Source organism: Micromys minutus, assembly GCF_963924665.1.
Source record: "Micromys minutus genome assembly, chromosome: 8".
Classification (NCBI taxonomy): Eukaryota; Metazoa; Chordata; class Mammalia; order Rodentia; family Muridae; genus Micromys; species Micromys minutus.
Genome location: NC_137977.1, coordinates 2,297,145 through 2,316,567, shown reverse-complemented (window position 1 = coordinate 2,316,567; position 19,423 = coordinate 2,297,145). Strand labels below are relative to the sequence as shown.

Sequence of the window (19,423 nt, the reverse complement as noted above, 5' to 3'; positions counted from 1 at the left end):
TGTGACAATTAGGGAAAGAGAGATGGCAATCACAGGCTCTAACTATCAATCCCCTGAAATGAGCAGAGAATCCAGGCCAGCATCTTCTAGATCCCTGGAGGTGATGATCCTCGCATTGTAGCCCAGCAATGAGCTGCTCTGAGCATTTGCGAAAGATTGATAGGCTACCCTTGATCGGGTTTGCTAAGGCAAGGCAGCTTCAGAGCCAGCCGTGTATTTTAGGAGGACTTCACATTTGTATCCTTTATTGTTATATTTGCAGGGAATCTACAGCTCGTAACAGGCTGTGCCCTGCAGCTATGAAGGAGTAAGTTCCCCTTATTGGAGGGAAATCGGTGTTCTGTAGAAGCCTGGGATGGGGCGGGTGAGATAAATGGTGCTTAAGCACTGCTGGCGGTGCTGTCATTTAGAACTGCAACCCCGAAGCCGAACAGAGCGAAAAGCAGCGTAAAGGAGCCCTTTTAAAGCAGTGAAATTTCAAACTGCCTAAAATAACAGGTCTCCTTCATTGATTACTTGGTTGAATAATCAGGGGAGGCACTGCCGAGGCAGGGAGAGCCTGCGAAAGTTAAGCATCTTCTCTGCCTCTCTGTATGGGGGGGGGGGGGGGGCTGCCATCACTTCCTTGCTAGGCACAGATGCATGGTCACAATTCCTCAGCTTGGCTGGCAGAGCACATCTCTCTCCCGGGAAACCTGACTCCACCACCAAAGGCTACCTATTCTCTATCAGCAAAGCTTAATTTTATAATTAGCCAAACCACACCCTGGGTACGTCTGCAGGGCTTGCGGGCCTTCTACCATTAAATATCGGCAGTGTGCTGGGCGAGGCTTTGAGTTTCTAAGGGTGAAAGGTCACTGTGCAGGAAAATGGAACCGCTCACTCCCACACTCAGTTATAATTCATGAGGCTGCTGGTGGGAAGCCCTTTTCCCTCTGTGGAGTTAACGCATCTCCACTGAAGCCTGCCGAGAGCGCCCTGCATCCCCACCACCATCTGTGTGCTCGCTTCTGAGCAGAGAAAGAGAGAAAGAGAGAGTCCTCCCTCTCCCTCCACACAATTTCCTAGTGCTCACACTGCCCGATTGCTTCCACTTTGTGAAGGTTTGCAAAACAAAACAGGCCTCTTCCCTAAGGAGAGCAGTGGATGGAGAAAACTGGTGACCTCGCATTTAGAAAAGACTTGTTGGAAAATGGAGACCACCGGCAACCTGGGAGCCCAGAGAGACGGAACAGGTGGTCAGCTCAACCCAAGATCACCCTGTCCCCCACAAAGCCTTCAGTGTCAGCAGGGGAACCTCGCTCAGTCCATGGCTCTGAGAAGTTCCTGCTCTCTCCATGGATTTGAGACTGTGTCTACGGTGACATATCACCCATTCTTGGGGACCAGCACTGGTTACCTTAGGACTACCTGGACCTCATGTCAAAGAGAGTGGCTGTCTTTGGTACAAGCAGAGTGTCAGAGCCATCACAAAAGAGCTTCAGTAAGCAAAGGGCTTCAAGGCATGCTCTGTGGCGGTGAGAACAGAGACGTGCTCAGGTATGTCCTGAGCGGAGTGCTGGCAGGCCCTTGGTGGTTCCCTGCTCTCCTCTCTCTCCTGGAAGCCCAGAGGTAATGGTACAGGAGAGGACAGAGTATACGTTCGAACATCCAAACCCAGACCCGGTCGAAATATTACATTAATCTGTAATGTTTCTTTATTGTGTGGCTGATGACCCACTGTTGTACTCCGTTTAAAGGATAAATCACAAAGCCAGGCCTGGAAAACCAGCATATGATTTTAACAGATCAGATGCCATAGGAAACCTACTGTGTTATAGAATCCGGAATGCTCGGGCGCCAGCTAATTTCAGAGGCTTTGGAAGGGCTATGGCAAGGTCAGAGGTCACCCATGAAGACAGTGGTACCCAGGGACCACCTTGTGTGTAATTGGGTTGCCATCCCATTCTGCTGCTTGGGGGTGTTTGTCACGTGACCTCTTTCACCCTCCCAAGGAAAAAGTAGGGCAGGAGTGGCTGGGCTCACCAGCCAGGTTTTCTTGGGTGAAAGATCACTTTGAGATGACACAGCCGAGTAGTCAGCCTGAATTCCTGGTTGGTATTTTATTAATTTTGCACCAAGATAAATCCTGAAATTCTGACAAACTCCATGACAGGTGAAATTCCTTCTTGCAGAATCTTCTCAGCGAGAGACTGCTCATTTCGTTCTGTTCCGAGGCAGGCAACAGGAGGGCAGCTTCATAATCAGCCCTCAAAGGACCCCCAGCCGCCCCAGAGTCTCGGACTGATTGAATAACTCCTGGGCCTCTTCCCCTAGGCCTCCATCAGCGGGGGTCCTGTGGAAAGCAATCTCCCGCAGACTGGCACTGAAGTGAGCTTTAAACCACCATTTTCTGCTCTCCAGAGGAGCCCGGAGTACTAAAAGATAGATGGACTGCAGATATTTTATGAGAAACTGTCAGAAGAAGAGCAGAGTAAATGTTTTTTTCTTCTTCTTTGAGTCACACACTACATCACTGTTGAATTTCTCCCAGCATCCTTTTACATTTAAAGTACGAAATTAATTGGTTGCTAACCTTTCGTTCCCCCTTCCCTCTTCCTCGTTGTCTTCCTCCTCCTAGAGGGTTTTTTTTTTCCCTTAAATATTCACACAGAGGCCCTTTGCTTAACCACAGATGTAGAAAATCAGTACCATTTGCAATGAAATATTTATAATGACAGAATGAAAAATTGGATTCATTTTCTGGACTGCAGCCGAACAGTCTGCAACTTCACACAAGTACCATTGCCCATCCCTCCTGCCTCCCCTTCACGAGAGTCATTTTAAAAACATAGCTCATGTCCGTTTACCTATGTGCTGGAGGGGCGCCTACCAGAGCACCGAGCCTGGCTCCACTCTTAAAAATACAGAGAGGAAAGAGCGGAGCCTTTTTGTGTTCGGGCAGCTGCGAGGAAGCTGATGAACTTGGGCCCACACAGGGGCGCAGAGGATGTGGGTGCCCCATCTGAAGGAAGAATGGCAAGTTTCCAGATTAGGGTAACAGTGGGGCTTGAACTCCCGTAAGCACGCCACCCACCACCAGTAACGATCAAGTCTTATCTTGGGGCAGATTTACAAGGGGTGTTTTTCTCCCTTTTTATGGTTAGCTGTGACCCCACCTCTCCAAGTGACCCTCTTAATTAGAGCTGTTTGCTCACTGCTCCGGGGGCTGGCCTTTTGCCTTTTATCTCTCAGAAATCAGAGACAAAGGACTGCCCTGGATCATCATGGGGCAGGACAGCCATCCCTACCTGTGCTAATCTTGGAGGAGGAGCCATTTGTTCTGTTTTCAGGATCCCATTGGATATGTAGCAAGGACCCTGTAGTGAATCCCAGTATTCCAAATAAGTTTTCACTCCATACACAGTGTAGAAGCACTTAGCTGTCTCTTCAGGCTCCATTGCTGGGCACCGTGAAGGATTACATCCTGTCTAGGCAACCCTTCCCCGGCTTCCAGCCCGGCCCTCGGTGTTAACCTTGAATCCACTCTCTTTTGGAACACTGGGCTTAATTAGTTAGCCGTGTTTCATTTTGATGGCTTTCCACAAGTGAAAGCAGTTTCTAGTGCTTTCAGAACATGAATAAAAACAACAGTGGATTGAGATCTTCAAGGTTTCAGGATTTGCCTCATCACACATCACTGGCTCCACAAGATCAATAATCCGTATTTTATTATATAATAAAGGCTGTCTGTAATTGAATTAGCTCATTCACTCCATCTGATTAGCCCTAGTTCATTCATGGAAAGGATAAGAAGAATGCACACATTCTTTCATATATTACAGTATTTGGAGGTAAAGAGCTTGAGAATTTATTTCAATATTGTTTTTCCAGGGGGTGGGGATGACTCACAGCCCATGCACAGGAGATAGTAGTGACGTGGGTACCTTCAGACCAAGACTGTTCCCACTCTCAAATTCTGAAAGACTATTGGGATGGTCTTTGGGGCTTTCTTTTCTTCTGCAATCCTCCCCAATGCCACTTCCTCTTATCCACCTGAAGACTGTAATTTGGAACCTCTGTGAGTGCTTAGTCTATGCACTCTGAAGCAAAATTCAGTGCCAGTTTAGTAAGAGCACCCAGTAGAAAAGAAAGGCATCATTCACTGGTGGGCTCTGGGACAACTGTGTGCTCCGTCTCTTATTTCAGGGACCTGCTGTTTCCATGTAAGCTGTGAGATTTGTTTTCACATTGAATTTTATATATATACATGAGAGAGAGAGGATATATATTAGGATCTGCTGACAGTTTGGCACCAGATGACGTGTGTTGTAACACAGGCTCTCTTGTAGCTCTAAAATCTGGCCTGAAGATATTTTACTGTAGTGTTCCCTAGACTTTGATTTAGTGAAGAAAAGGAGGTTTTCTTAAGAGCGCATTTTGGGATGCTAGTGCCTTTTTCTTCTAGCACCATGCATGGATGGAGAAAAGTGTTATCTTTGACCCCTTTTATTGTTTTTCCCCCTTAGGTGGCAGGATTAAGGGAAAATCATTTTTAACATTAACATTAGTTTTGAAACAGTTTAAACAAGTCTAAATATATACCCAAGTAAATGGAAGCTGTAATAGTGGAGAGTAGAGAATCAATCTCCTTGCAGGCCAGAAAAGGAACGTTGACCAGTGTTCACTCATGTACTGCCAGATATATTTCTGCATGTGACACGGCTTGCCCAACCGCTTTGAGTGATTTTCAGTGTTACTAGGCAGGCTCGCCAGAGCAACAGGCCTCCTGACGGATGTAAAGAGCCGCGCAGCCCAAGTACTTGGTGAAGGAAGGTTGCACAGGGAATGGCGCTGTCAGAAAGAGAAGCACCCCGCCACAGACTCCATTTCAGTCTCTGTGATCACAAGTCCCAGTGTCGATTTCCCTTCCTGCCCGGAACCGGCTGTGCTTTGGCTGGTTTGCATTTGTGTTTGAAGAGCAGGCGGTTTAATGAAGTTATTCCTTTATAAATTTTGCAACACTGAAGCAAGCGCGAGGGCTTTAAATTAGAATAAGTGCCACTTGTGTGTGGCAGGTCCCTTTGAGGACTGATGAGAATGGGGCCTCCCGTTGCCTGGGCCTTTCTGCGCGGCAGTGCAGACCTGTGTGCTTGTTTACGGTCCACCTTTGAATTCACAAGTGTGTGCACCATGGCTGCCGCCGGGCCCTCTGCAAAGGGACCGTCATTCTTCCAGGATCGTGTTAAATACTTCACATTAAAGAGAGCTTTTTTAAAAAATTATATTGCTTTATTGTAATGAATTCAAATTAACTTGGAGGAGCAAATCGTATAAGTATGTGAGGATTCCAGAGTGCTCTCTCCAGTTTCAGCACACCCCTGTGTGAGGGGATTAAACGGGGGGGGGGGGGGGGGCTCTCCAGGTCGCTCAGAGTACTTGGAGGGGTGAGGAGCCTGTCACAGACCAAGAAGCAAAGCAGAAAAGGCACCGAAAAGTGGGGTGAGAGGAGGAACCTCACATGGGTGTTCTTAAACAGACACCAAGTCTCCTGCTGGAGGGCACGTGGAAGAAACCTCTGTCATTTTATGACTGGAAATACCCTGGCAGAAATGGCGACTGAGTCTAAGCAGTATTATAACAGGTGTCCCTAGAGAATAAGGCAGACAGAAGCTCCAGATACCTCAGGGACTGAGGGTGCTTGCCACCAAGTCTGGTGACCATCCCTGGAGAACGCACACAGTGGAAGAGAGAACCGAGCCCACCAAGCTGTCTCTGACCCTCAGATGGCCTCCTGACACACTTACGTTTTCTTGGTGCCTGTGTGAGCTACTTATAAACAAAGTTGGGTTCAGAGGACACAGAGGAGACTTCCAGAGACTTTCCAGGGGGGAGAAAGCCCAGCAAGGAGGTAAGGGTGGTAAACAGTAAAGCAGACCTTCCTAACCAGGAGCTTTTACTTAACACAGAAGACAACCAAATACTACACTGGGGTTATGACATGTTTGTACTTTCAAATAATTTTCTCATATCTCAAACAAAGCCTCTGTGGGGATTTCTTTAAGTTGCATCCCCATCTCAGACAGTTCCAGAGGGGCTGAAAGATCTGCAGAACACGGAGCCTACGCATGTATATAACTCATTCTCTACGTAGCACACGCTTGCTGGGGCATGAAAATGCGCACACAATCTCAGGGTGTGGCTCAAGTTCGACACTGCTTAATGATATCAATCGACATTTTATATTTTGACCTACCAGATAGTTGGTTGGTTTCCAATTGGTAGGCAAACAGATTTTCTGTTATCTTTAATGAATTGTAGTGTATTTGACTCACGCTTAGAGAGCATGGCGGTGTTATAATTGGAAATAAGAAAGGTCTGGGGAGATGGCTCTCTGGCAAGAGCACTTGTCATGCAAGCATGGTGACATGAATTCAGGTTCTCTACTGCCATGTAAAAGCTGGTGTATGTCTGTAACCTATAACCCCAGTTGTGGAAGAAGGACCCTGGGCATTTACCTGGGTTCACAGGCCTGCCAGCCTGACTGAAAAGAATGGTGTGCCTCTGGGGTAGTGAGTGACTGTCCCAAAATTATCAGGCTACAGACCTGATGTCATTTTCTGGCTTCCACACATGCTGGAGCATGAAGCGTGCATGCGTGCGCGCGCACACACACACACACACACACACACACAGGGTGGGTGGGTAGTGGTACATACTTTGCCTCCTTTTTCAGTTATTGGAATTCGGTTGAAGGAATCCCTTGTCCTATCAAATTGAAAGGCAGAGAGTCACGGCTCCTCCTTCTCACAAAGGTTACCCTTTGAATATAAATCACCAGTGCCCAGTGCCTTACCCATTCTAATCAGATGACCTTTTGAAACTGATGGACCAGAGTTTAAATCCTAAGGCTGCCAGTCAGTTTTTAAATCAATGCCTGGCTCCCGCATCCTCCGGAACCTAACTAGATCTCAATGACTCGCTCACGCAGAAGCGCAGAGCTTGGAGTAGTGTTACGGTTGATTTCAAGGCAGCCGAACCTGATTGTAAGATCGTGGGCCAAGGAGAGTGACTAGGATTTAATTCACCAAGTTCTCTCTTAAAAAGTAAAACTTAGAAAACAATCCTTCCAGGACTCAAAAATCTAAAACAGAGGGAGGCGCCACATAACTACAATGCTTGTGAGAGGACATTTCTGAGCAATTATCAATCTAAGATAATTATTTGTTGCTAATTACTACACAAGCCTATTAAATATTTAGCAGAAGTTTGTGTAATTGTGTTGGACTGGGAAAGGGATGCCTGTGCATTGCTTTAGTGAGGAGAGCCAGGCGTGTGCGCTCTGGAGCTTGGTAGAAAGGAAATTTGTATTCGCCCAAGATTAACACATTAGCGTCAGACAAGCCGCCCTTCCCCGCCCCTTGCACCGAGTTATTTATCTTTGAGGAATTAAAATTAAAGCACAGAGAAGGGGGCACTGTTCACGGATGTAAAACCGGAAGGAGGTCATTCTTAACCTTGTTTACAGATGTTCTGGTTTAGAAGGTACCAGTGTGATAAATTAAACATTACAGTGGAGAAAATGAAAGCCTAACAGCCTGGCTACAGCTGGTCGGTCTGTGGGAAGAGCTGACCCAATCCCTGAATGTCTTACTAGACAGCATTGCCTATCAAAGCCTTCGGTCCCCCAACACACCAAGTCTGCGGTTCTGGAGGTGATGCAGTCGTTATAGCTTAGGCCCTCTCCTTTCTGCTATGTGTATTCTCATTTCACTTTCCTGTTGTCTTCCCACACTTAAGCCGGGAGCTCAATTTGTTAATTCCTTGCAAAAAAGAAAAATCAACTTTATACTTTTAAAAATGTTTTCCAGGGGCCACTTTGCTTTCTTTATTCTGCCTGTTCTTCCAATCTGTGAGTCTCGGTGCAAACTATTGTGAGTCTAAAGAGAAAAAGTAGGGGGTTTGGTTGTTTTTTTTGTTGTTGTTGTTGTTGTTGTTGTTTTGTTTTGTTTTTTCAATTTTGTATTGTGTTGTGCTGGAGAGGCACAGGCAAACAGAAAGACACTTCCTTGCCATGGTGTGCATTTTGAGATCAGAGCGTATTGGTTCTTACCCTGTGCTTGATTCATTTGAGACGTGCACTACTAGCCTATCACACAAGTGGCTTCTGCAGGGTTTTGGGTATCAAAGGTGGGAACTCACACTTGGAAAGCATGCAAATGGTCCTAATACATCTTTGTCTCCAAACCTCCAAAGAGGAGAATCTTGACGCCTCTCCAGTATGTAAAACAGTTAGAAAACCGCATAGAATCAGAATTGTACTATTCTTTTAAAGGTCTTCCTGGAAAATGGAATTGTTACTATATTAACATTTCCCATATGTAGCCCAGCAATATAAAGTGACTTGGTTTATCTATCTATACTGTTTAATTGTCAAAATACTGGAAATTATTATATGCTCTGACTTAAAAGCTGCATTATTTAATTACTAATTAGTCTGCTTCTGAAGACTTACATTAAACTGAGTCCCAGATAATTAGCTGGGTGTTCTTGCTTCATTATGAACCACTGTAAAATTTTCCAGATTGGTTAAATATTGCTTATTTGTTTGTTTTGTTTTAAAGAAGGAGTGAAATGGGAGCTCATGCACTAACCCCAGACCTGAGGGGACAGGGAGGCAGGAAGACTAGTTTACTACATAGTTAGTGTGAGGACAGCATGCGTTACATGAGACCCTTTCTGCAAACACACAAACAAAAATGTAATGTGTTGAACAGAGCCACTTCCCAGTACCTGTCCACATGGCCCGGGAGCTTAAGCCCCACCAAATCCTGTGATATTGAAGAACTCTGGTTTCTGCTCCGTGGCACTCAGGTTTGCCTGTGTTCCCCGCCCTCTTTACTGCCACAGGTGTGTGTAGGTTCTCTAAAAAGTCAGCTTACCACCCCTCCCAGAAGGCAGAGGAACTTTGAACCTTGTCTCCCCTGATAGATGGTATGAGCCATAGCCAGGTGAATACCCTTCATCTCTTAAGTGCCCCCAGGCACTTCCTCTTAGGTCCTTCCTAATTGGGAAACTACACTTTTCCTTTTATGTATCCTACACAGGTACAATAATTCCTGCCTCTAAAGATAGAGCAGCAGAATCCATAGTGGTTGCTCTTTTTTTTTTTTTTTTTTTTCCCCAAGGAGACATTCATTTCCACACCCAAAATAGTAACTTTCACAGCGTAATTCCCGAGTCACTTTAGACACTGTGGCAACGTGAGCATCTCTAAGTACTGTTGTTTTCTTGGCCTGGGGTGAACCATCTTTGCTGTTTGTATGTAGAGTAAACAGTTGAGTGAGTGAACATTTCTAGAGAGATTTAGTTCCGCCCACTGATAATGCCACTTATAATATATCCTCAAAGGATCCTTTGCAGAATTTCTGGATGCTTGCCCACATTCGTCCTATGGCACTGTTTTTAAAAGGCATGCAGTGCAGTAAGTACTATGTGTGTATTTGTGTATTGATGTGTGTGTGTGTGTTTGTGTGCATATTTATATATGTGAATGTGTGTGCATGTGTGTGTTTCTTTGTGTGGACATATGTTATTTTCATAAGTCGAAGGACATATCTAACAAACAGAGCAAGCAGCACACCCAAGGATGAACAGCATAGCAGACAGTAAGCTTGTCTATGCAAAGACAGGCTAACAGCAAGGGCTCCTGTTGACCACTGATCCATACTGCTCCACCCTGCAGCAAGCTATATCCAGCCTGTGGCCTGTGGCCACAGCAGGAAAGGTTAGCTCTGAAGGCAGACCAATACCAAATCATAAATGTAAAATATTGTGGAGCTTCCTTGTGGCAATTTTGGTTTTGTAACTCGATTGTATGGATCTCAAGCATGAATTTTAGTGACTACAGCATCCCCTCTCACACCACAGACCAACATTTCAACATGTCTCCTTTGCCAACAGACCAAATCTTTCTTCTTGAAATTTAACATTAATTGAATATCATTAGATCTTCCTTTCCTCCAACTCTTTCATTTATTCATGCACAATGTTTTCCAAATAGCATAAGGCAGTGGTCCCCTCTGAAGAGGGATTTCTCCCGCTAGTCAGATGCAGTGATATCTGGAGACACATTACAGTGTAAACTAAGACACTTTCTATAAAGCCCAGTAACACCATGACCACATCCTAATGTCAGTAAAGGGGAGGTTAGAGACCTTGTAAGGCAAGCCATGTTTACCATGAGATCTTCTGCAGGCTCTTCAGTATTCTACACAGGAGTGGCATCTGTCCATCCAGCAGAAAGTCTCCTCTGCATCATCTCCAACTCCCTGCTCACATTTCTGAATATCAGCTCATGAACCTGTTTCTCCCATCCTGTGGAATCAGCACAGCCCAGTTTTCCCAGGTTCATTAACACTAGCATCCAAAGAAGAACACAAATATGTCTTTCAGTCTGTCTCACCAGAAAGCTCTTTTTTTATTATATATATATATATGTGTGTGTGTGTGTGTGTGTGTGTGTGTGTGTGATATTTTATATATATATATATATATATATATATATATATGTGTGTGTGTGTGTGTGTGTGTGTGTGTGTGTGATATTATATATATATATATATATATATATATATATATATATATATATATATATATATATATATATATGATAAAAACTTCAGTGCCAGAATTGTTTGAAAAACAGGCCTCAAGCTTACGGTTGATAAAACAATTCTCTCCTTGTGAGTTACAAACTCTCATGCCCTGGTCCATTTCTGTCTGCCACATTTTCCTCATCATTTCTGGTGATTCCATTTCATCTTTGTTTTAATATTTTAATGTAACTTAGTGTCACCCAGTGTTCTGAGATGTCAGCCCAGGTCCATGTGAACTGCTGAATGTCAGAAGAAAAGGCAGCAGCATCTCTGCACATCACGGTGATGGCTGTACTATATGAAAAAAAAAAAAGATAAATTCTGTCACTGCACGTGTGATCAGAACTGCAGAATCTCTGGCATTAAAGAGGAGGGGGTGCAAATTGTAATAGGTGGGTTCAGAAATGCAAGCTTCATAGCACAATAGGAAAGTAGTCGCTCCTCATCTAAGAAATTCTTCAAATGAGTTCATGAGTCCACTTTCCACTTCCCTTGGTATGAGAAATTTACTATACGTGTTCATTGATTTGTTGGCTTTTTTACTTTTTTTTTTTTTTTTTTTTTTTTTGGTCATCAAATCACTGGGGGGAAAATAACACATATAAAAGAATATCCACTGACATATCTCATGAAAATATACATGCTCACAAACGTGTTCCTGATGTTTCTCAGGTAGGGTCTATGGAAATACAATGTTTCTCCTTATAGGAGGTGTGCAATTGGGTTTGGATGCTTTGGAGTTTTTGCAGCAATTCCTAGAACATTCTGTTGCTAGTGCTAAGGCTGTGGGGATTCATTCAGATTTAAATGCATGAGAAAGTCTCTGATTGTGTGGGCTTTGAAGGCATCTCCTTGTTAACACACCTCTCCTAATAACCTCATTACCATGCTTGAGGGCCACCCTTTGCCTTTGAGACTGCTTTTCCTCCTTATCCAGGGTCAATAGCCCCACACCCTATCATCACGCCCCCGTATACATTTTCAAAACTATTTTGCTAGCAGAGAAGAAGTTAGGAATGAAAAAGAGAGAGGGTAAAAATGTAAAACTCTTGATTAGAAAGTATAATTTAATAGAACACGTATTGAACCAAATGTATTGATTAATGTAGAAGATATAGTACTTATATTGATTCGAACCAGAGATTTAGTACTAAAAGCTCTAAGCCAAAAAGCTGTTGCGGATTGCTACAAAAGTCAGTTTAATGCTGTCCTTGGAATGCCTTCAGAAAAAAATTCTTCTAATGTTCGAGGACTAGGTAGAATGCGGTGTATGTCAGGCTGATCCTGAGGGCTTTGATTTTGTACTCTAATAGCTGTTACGAGCTCACATTATATCCAAGGAGTAATTTTCCTTAGAGGTGCCCAGCTCGCTTTGTGTCAATATTCGAGCATTTTAAGTCACGTACAGTATATGCTTCTGGGAACAGGGAAGGAGCCAGCCAGACTCATAAAGGCCTGCATTCATTAATAAAGGCAGAGGCTTCTGTCCCTCCATTGCCCACTACAGGGAAGCTTCGTTGGCCTTCAGGGACCCTGCACAGACACATTTAAAGGAAGCTCTATTTTGAGTGGGCAGGAGATGAAATGTACGACTTGGAGGTATTTCTTAAGCCAGCTCTGTGCCCGAGCGCAGGGATGACCTTCTGGGTCAAAGAAGAAGGCAGGTCAAAAAGACTTATTATCCAGCCTGTTGGAACCCAATTGCTTTTGTTTAAAAATAAATAAATAAAGGAGGACCGTGATAGAGAATTCAGTTTACCGCCTAAGCAGAAAGCTCACAACTGCCTGTGTGAACCGGAATGTGCTCCTAAGAAAAATGGGCTCATTCTGATTAGCCTCTGTTTACAGATAAACGGCCAGCCCAAATGATAAAGGGAAGAGTAATATAGTTAGCTAATCAGCGAAGATTGATTGCAATGTTTGTATTCTTCAACTAAAGGAAAAAAACCAACATGTTACCACAGCCTTGTCACCATCTGTTGAAGACACAGCCACACTCAATCTTTAAGCTCCTGTGGGTTTTTCCTGCCTGGCTTTGTCTCTGAGCTCCGACTGTACCAGTCTGAAAGCATCTCATTTAAACGGAATCCAAGGTGGCATGAACTGACCGCGCAGGGACAAGAGCTCCTCCCTGTCTTCCTTCTTTCCTCCTCTTCAGTCCTGTTTTGAAATAACACGGTGGCTCTCTCCTGGTTCTTGGAGCTTGCCTGTGTTTGTTTTGGGAGAAAGGGAACCACAAATAGATAAGTCATGTTTTAAAGAAAAAAGATTTACATCTTTGAATCAACAGATTTTTTTTTTTACACCACCCCATTCAGATGCTCTGATTACTGTTGCCTCTTAACATTTCAGTGGTGTCGACTCCACTGAGACAGACACTTGCCAGGGAATCAGCAATGTCCAGACACCTGTGGGCCCCACTGTTGGGGGGTGGAAATGAACATTTTTACATTCTCCCTTCAAAGCTGGACTTTCATCATGATTCTAGGCACGTTGAATCACCTCAAAACTGCAAGGTGAACAGTTTCAGGGGATCATGGGTTTTTATTTTTATTTAAAAAATGTTTTCCTTGGAATACATCTAATATATGATTAAGCCGTTTGACCAGCAAATGTGGTCAGCTCTTCGAGTTAATCATTTGTTGGAGTGCCAAACCTAAAATGAGAATTCCAGTCTTGTAAAATGTCTCACATTTAAAAGACATGCATGGTGCTGTGGCCGGGGTGGGGGTGAGGAATGCTAAGGCCCTCATCTGTTTTTTAGCTTCTAAGTTTAGTTTCACATTTACTGAAGGGAAAAAAGGACTCACACACTCCTTCCAAGCAGGTCCTTTACAATGAGGAGAGTGTTCTAGAATCCTTTCTGTTAAAGTATAGGGCCTAGATAGATCTTCTTTTCAGCTTTAAGGTATGTCGCAAGTTTGATTTTTTTTTTAACACAAACCCCCCTCGTGTAAAACAACTGTTCATAACTGGGATTAATGGTTTTCAATTTTCAGTTACTTAGACATGGGGTCTCCAGGAGATGGCTTTTTGCAGAGTAGAATATGGCTCTCTGTGGGATTGTGTAAGTTTTCTTCTTTTCCACTTCCTTTTCTGTCGTCGCCCCCCACCTCCACCAGTGTTGCTCTGATGTTCCTCTCGATTATGTAAAACACTTCGCCTTCATTGGAACAGATATTTTTTCTCATAACCTGTCATTGCATTAAAGTGCTTTGGGGACTGTGAATTGCTGTGTAAAATTGGTGAGATTACCCACTGCTTTGTTCTAGTGAAGTGGTTTCCTTCAGACCTAAAGAGCTCCAAACTCCGCACAAGAGAGGGGCTGATTGGGGAAAGCAGTCAGGGGTGATTTCTCCTCTCTGGTGCCTCAGGACTGGCTCTGATGTGCGCCATACTGCCTAGTCTCCTCTCAGCTCCCGGCCTCTGGCGTCTACGTCTTATCTTTCCACTTGCTTCTTGGCAGTCTTTCCCAGCCCAGGATGTCTAGAGTTTCTTAGAAACACGAAAATCACTGAGCACTTGCATGGAAAGATGTGTTTCCCATCCAAAGAGACATCTGAGGCCACATCTGGAGACTGACTTTGTGTCTGTTCTCACCCACACTTACAAGAGTGAATGTGTGGCTCAGATACACCATCCATTCTTCCAGTTCACACCACTCAGACTTTCAGTGGACTTGGGACAGAAAGCAGAAATGCCCCAGGGATCCTCAAAGGCAATCCCTTGAGCATATCAGAAACATCTGGAATCTCTCCCCTACCCCAACAGAAATATGTCCATTTCCCATGGAGCTCTGGGGATATGCCTCCTTCCCACCATGAGAAGGGCTGTCTGTGATGGGCAGCCAGGACTGGAGGAGACCTTTATGGAGCTGGAGCCAAAAATGGAAAACTGGCTGTGATGGTTGATGCTGATGTCAAGTTGACAGGTTCTAGAATCACCTAGGAGACGGGTGCTGGGCACACCTCGGGGAGTCATCTAGATTAGCTTAGCTTCTGTGCATGCTTATGAGGCATAGTCTAGAGAGGTTAATTAAGGTGAGAAGACCCACAGTAATGATTAGCAGCAGCATTTTGTGGGTTGGGATCCAAGATGGGATATGGTGAGGGTGAAGGCTTTCCGTGCGTTCAGGCATCTCCATGTGTGCCGGGACCCTGGTGTTTCATCATCTTTTCTGTTGAAGAGACATATCCATGGATCCTTATTTGGTATAAGCTTGCATTTCCCCAGCCTGCTTTTGTCCCGTTTCAGGAGATGATTTTATCTGCTTCTCTTAACCTTCAGAGCACAAGCCCTTTGTGTCAATGACTTAGGTGTACTGCAATAATGTGATTAAATATACCCACATATTCAGGAAGAAGTGTGGATACTTAGTGTGATTGTTATAGGATAGATCTGTGCCTCTGTCTTTTTGAAGGGAATGTTGGAGCTACATTAGGAAACGTAGGAATAACACAATAAAGATGAGACTGTTAAGTTATTTCCTTTTTAGACATTAATTGGAGGAAAAACAAGGCACTAAACATCAACAGCCTGGCACTTAGCTATCTAGTATCCTGGCTTCTTTTATTTCTTTCATTTCATAATTCTCTTGTAGGGCCTTTTTGTTTTGTTTTTAGTTCAGATCTTTCTATAAAACCACTTTTGACTTTGAGATAACAAAAGAAGCAGTATAGTTTGGGGTTTTAACTTTTTTTAGTGCTTGTAAACCTCCTATCATAGCTATGTAGATCTTTAGGACAGCTTTTTGTTCCCACCAGTATTTTTAATATGTTTTCAGAAAAACACCTCCCAGACATATTTAAAATCAATACTCAGACAAAGATTTGGCATTAAAATAGTTTATTCTTAAACGCACTTGGAGGCCAGCAGTACTCGAGAGAAAGCCATCCTTTTGAAAAGAATGGAGCAAACATGTTTTACATAAGCTCACAGCAAAACAAAGCTGCCTTGTCTCACTTTTTGAATTTTGGGCATCAGCCCAGAGTGGGTAATGCCAGAAGGCCCCAGTCGTGGCTGTCCATCTCATGGAAATGGTTGTGGTGGGAAGGGACCTAGTCTCACTGTCCATCTCCTTCACCAAAAAAACTAAATCTGAAACAGGGATGAAGGCCAGGCCCGTCCATCCCTCTCCATCGCCTAACAGTGTGCCTGGCTCAGGGGGGAGTTCTCAGCCTCCCAGCCTTTGGCCATGCGGCCTATACCTCTGAATTAGTGGCTGGCCAGCCAGCCATCCTCAGGGATGCTAAGGGCAGCAAAGATCTCACAAAGTTTTCTGTTTCAAATACTCATTTAGCTTCTCTTCTGTATGTGTGATCTGTATGGCCAATTCTGAACTCTTCAGTGATATTTTAAAATCCTTCATAATGTAGCCTAAACTACCATCCATTTGTGTTCCATTCAATTCTCATGAAACCCCCTCTAGAAGATCTTAGCTAATTAGAACAGACACACATGCACATGTGCGAAAAACATACAGACACACACACACACACACACACACACACACACCACATTCTTGCATCCAGTTCTCTACTAGGGCCTATCCTTCAACCTACGGTGGCCTCCTGTGGTTTCTCTCATGTTTCCAGCTTCAGTGAAAACATTAGCTTATTACCTGCTGCTGCAAAGCCATCCCTGGTGATGAGGCAAGCCTGGGGAAAGCCAAGGCATTTCTGTGTTCCTTCCCATTATTTTTGGTCATATCACTGAATTGGCATGTGCCTACATGGCTTTTTCTTTGGATCGTAAGAACTTTGATGAGCTCAAGGCAAAAATGACACCTCTTCCCATATGCTCTCTACTCTAAGTGCTGTGAGCCCTGTTGTGTATTGATAACAGCATTCCACAGGTTCGTATGAAAGTACATCAAAACTGCCATTATGAGGCCAGGAAGCTTTGGAAAGACAGAGACAAGGGAAATGTTGGGGAAGCATGAAGAAGTTGTATTTGAAGCTAGGCTTCAGAGCTCTGATCAGAAGGAATGAATGGAGTGTGAGTGACATGGAGCAGAACTGCTTGGGGGGAGTTCTGGGCTTCAAGGCTCCTTCTCCAGCGAGAGGCACCCTCTGTGGAAGACAGGACCATCTTTAGCACCATGCATGGGCCGGAGGATGCCTGCACACTGTGGTTCCTCCGGTCCTACCTGTTGGATAGGTGTCCCAGCTTCCCCCTCTCGATTTGGAAAGACGTTACCTAACCAGAGAAAGGTCACACCAGCATGACTGAGTTGAGGGCAGAGCAGGGGAGTTAAGGCAGGCTGCTGGGATCTGCTGCACAGTCATAGCATGGCCACAGGTCCCACCCCACCTTCACAGGACTACTGGAGGTACTTCCTGACCCACCCATCATCAGCCAGCTATCTCTAGTCTACACTGTCCACATTTGTGATGGGAAGAGCCCCGCCCCCAGAAATCAACATTTACTGTCTATCAGAGATTAGAGCAAATCGTGGTTCTTTTAAAGAAATGGGAATGCAGGGCAGGTAGAGATGCCTAGGGGTACTATCAACCCCTCCCCTCTAAGAGCCTCCTAGTCCGGCCTCTTCCAACTCCTCCATGGAGAGGAAGGAGTTTGGCTTCAGTGTTTATACTCCACCCCAGGCTCCACCTTACCTGACCGTCCCGTTGCAGTAAGGAATAGTGCAGAACCAGCACGGTTCGCATCACCGGGACTACCAGTGCGTATCTATGCCCACGCCAATGGCAAGACTGTCACTAAAGCTCTCTCCCTCTTTTTTCTCTACAGAATCATACGATGACTCAGCATAGCAGTTAGTTCACGTACGCACGGCCTCTCGAGGAGAAGGACATTGGTGGCACAAAAAAGGGAACATGTTTTACTCTTTGCACGAAACTCCCATTGTTAATGTATATTCTTCAGACGCATTGTATTGTATCATACAACTTGTATTATCAAAACTGTTGGATGTTCATGTGTTGGAGCTTTTGAGCACCAGATAGACTTCTTGTATATAGAGTGTTGCACATGTATTATGTGGTCGATGCTAAAATGGTCTTATAAAGACAAGTGGACTCGGACCCTGTTCAGGCAAGATTTTCAAAGTGAGCAAAATGGCTTAAGAGAAAATGTTCTCAAGGAAGACAGAACTTAAATGAACTGCTATCATGTGACTATGGTTGGACTTCCTTTTATGTACACTTAAGCCTAGAATTTCTCTTTTGGTATACCAATGGTTAAAACCCAAGACTATTTTTATTGCCGGCGACCCTCGTGAACTATGGAGCGACATCCCCACAGAACAGAAACCCCACTTCGGATGCGGCCCATATATATATTTGTAAGCCTTGCGGTGTGACAGGTAGGCTCGACATATATGCAATAGTTGTTAAGTAGACTGTCAAAGTTTTGTTTTTCTTTCCTGGCTACATTTGAAGCTTTGAGTGTTCAAGGTTTTTCTTAATGATTTCACACAGCCAAATTCTTGAATCGGTCGAACTGACTGTATGTTACTCTTCCCAATGTTTACTCTGCGGTCTGAACCTGGAGATTACTGGAATTGTTTTCCAACAGGAAATAAATTCAGTTTACCATCAGCTATGAGTGTATTTGTGTGTTTTCCTTTTCTACTTAGTCTTACCATTAAAACAAAAAGAACGAAAGAAAAGGAAACCTAATTGCCTGCACCGTTGGTTGTGAAGCTGCTACCAAGCCGATTCCTGACATAGGCTCAGTGGTACGTGACCTGTGCACACCGGGCCGAATGCTGCGGGGAGGAGATCCATCACGCTGCACGGGAAGAAATCAGAGCAGTCTACTTGAACTGTCTGAGATCTGCCAGGTCCCATTGTACTTGAGGATTCTGACATCACAGATGGATGTGAGGGCTGTTTTCTGCATAATTTGCAGCCCAATCCATGTCATGCTGTGCAAATCTGAACTCGTGGTGGATGGCTGCAATTTGAGAGGCTGTTTGGCTTATGTGTACTTAAGAAGCAGCATTGTTCAGAAGACAAAATGCAGAGCTTCGAGTCAGAGCGCTGTTAGTTCTGCCTCTGCTGCCGAGCTGTCTCCAAATGGCTTCATCTCCTGGCCTGGGATCACCTGGCCAGGGAAGGTAATGAACTTAATCATCAGCCTTTTGACAGGCAGAAGATGGCCCTGTGAGAGTCTTGTCTCCACAGCGTACCTCAAAATGCTGAAAAAGAGAAGCCCCTGATTTCCAAGCTTTTGTGCAACTTTTTTTTTTAAAGAAGAGAAGGATAGCAATGTGTGTCCTGGACCTTGATAGACATTATTAATCTGAATAGTGTAAGTACAAACTCTACTCACGGAGCACATTCATGGAATCCTGCTTAAAACGGCTACCACACTCTGAGTTCCATGGCCTCTGTTAAACTCCGAAGATCTCAAGCAAAAGCAATAATTGCCACAGTACTTTGAGGTAAGAAACCTGGACTGATGGATGTGACCACCCCTTGTCACCAATGAATCAGCCTGTGAAAGCCACATCTCCAGCACCACAAGGCAGGGTCGCCGCTCCATGGTTTTAAAACTTAGCCTCCTCAACATTCCCTTACAGGACTTGCATGTTACATCTTGGTGTGCTGGACATGACCTACCGTCCCCCAGAGCCTCTGATTCAATCAGGCTTGAGCTTGGGCTTTTCTAAGAATTTCTGGGTAATGCTGGTTGAAGACCACACTTTGAGAACCACTACCCTACCTCATTTACAAGTCATGGAATGAATGAAGTGTGAATAATCAAGCACATGATATTATTTGTTGTGTTTCCAATAAAAAAAAACTTATGTCAAATTTTAA

The 19,423-nt window shown here is 44.4% G+C and overlaps 1 protein-coding gene across 2 annotated transcripts in view; it reads left to right on the top strand.

Moving 5' to 3' along the window:
• ZNF521 (zinc finger protein 521) overlaps nucleotides 1-18,196 on the top strand; it is a 274,124-nt gene extending 255,928 nt beyond the window's left edge. For both annotated transcript variants that reach the window (XM_080920018.1, XM_080920017.1), the window contains one exon: nucleotides 17,388-18,196. In XM_080920018.1, coding sequence (XP_080776144.1) covers nucleotides 17,388-17,417 — 30 coding nt within the window. In that variant the 3' untranslated portion in view covers nucleotides 17,418-18,196. The remainder of the gene's footprint in view (nucleotides 1-17,387) is intronic.
• The last annotated feature ends 1,227 nt before the right edge of the window (nucleotides 18,197-19,423 follow it).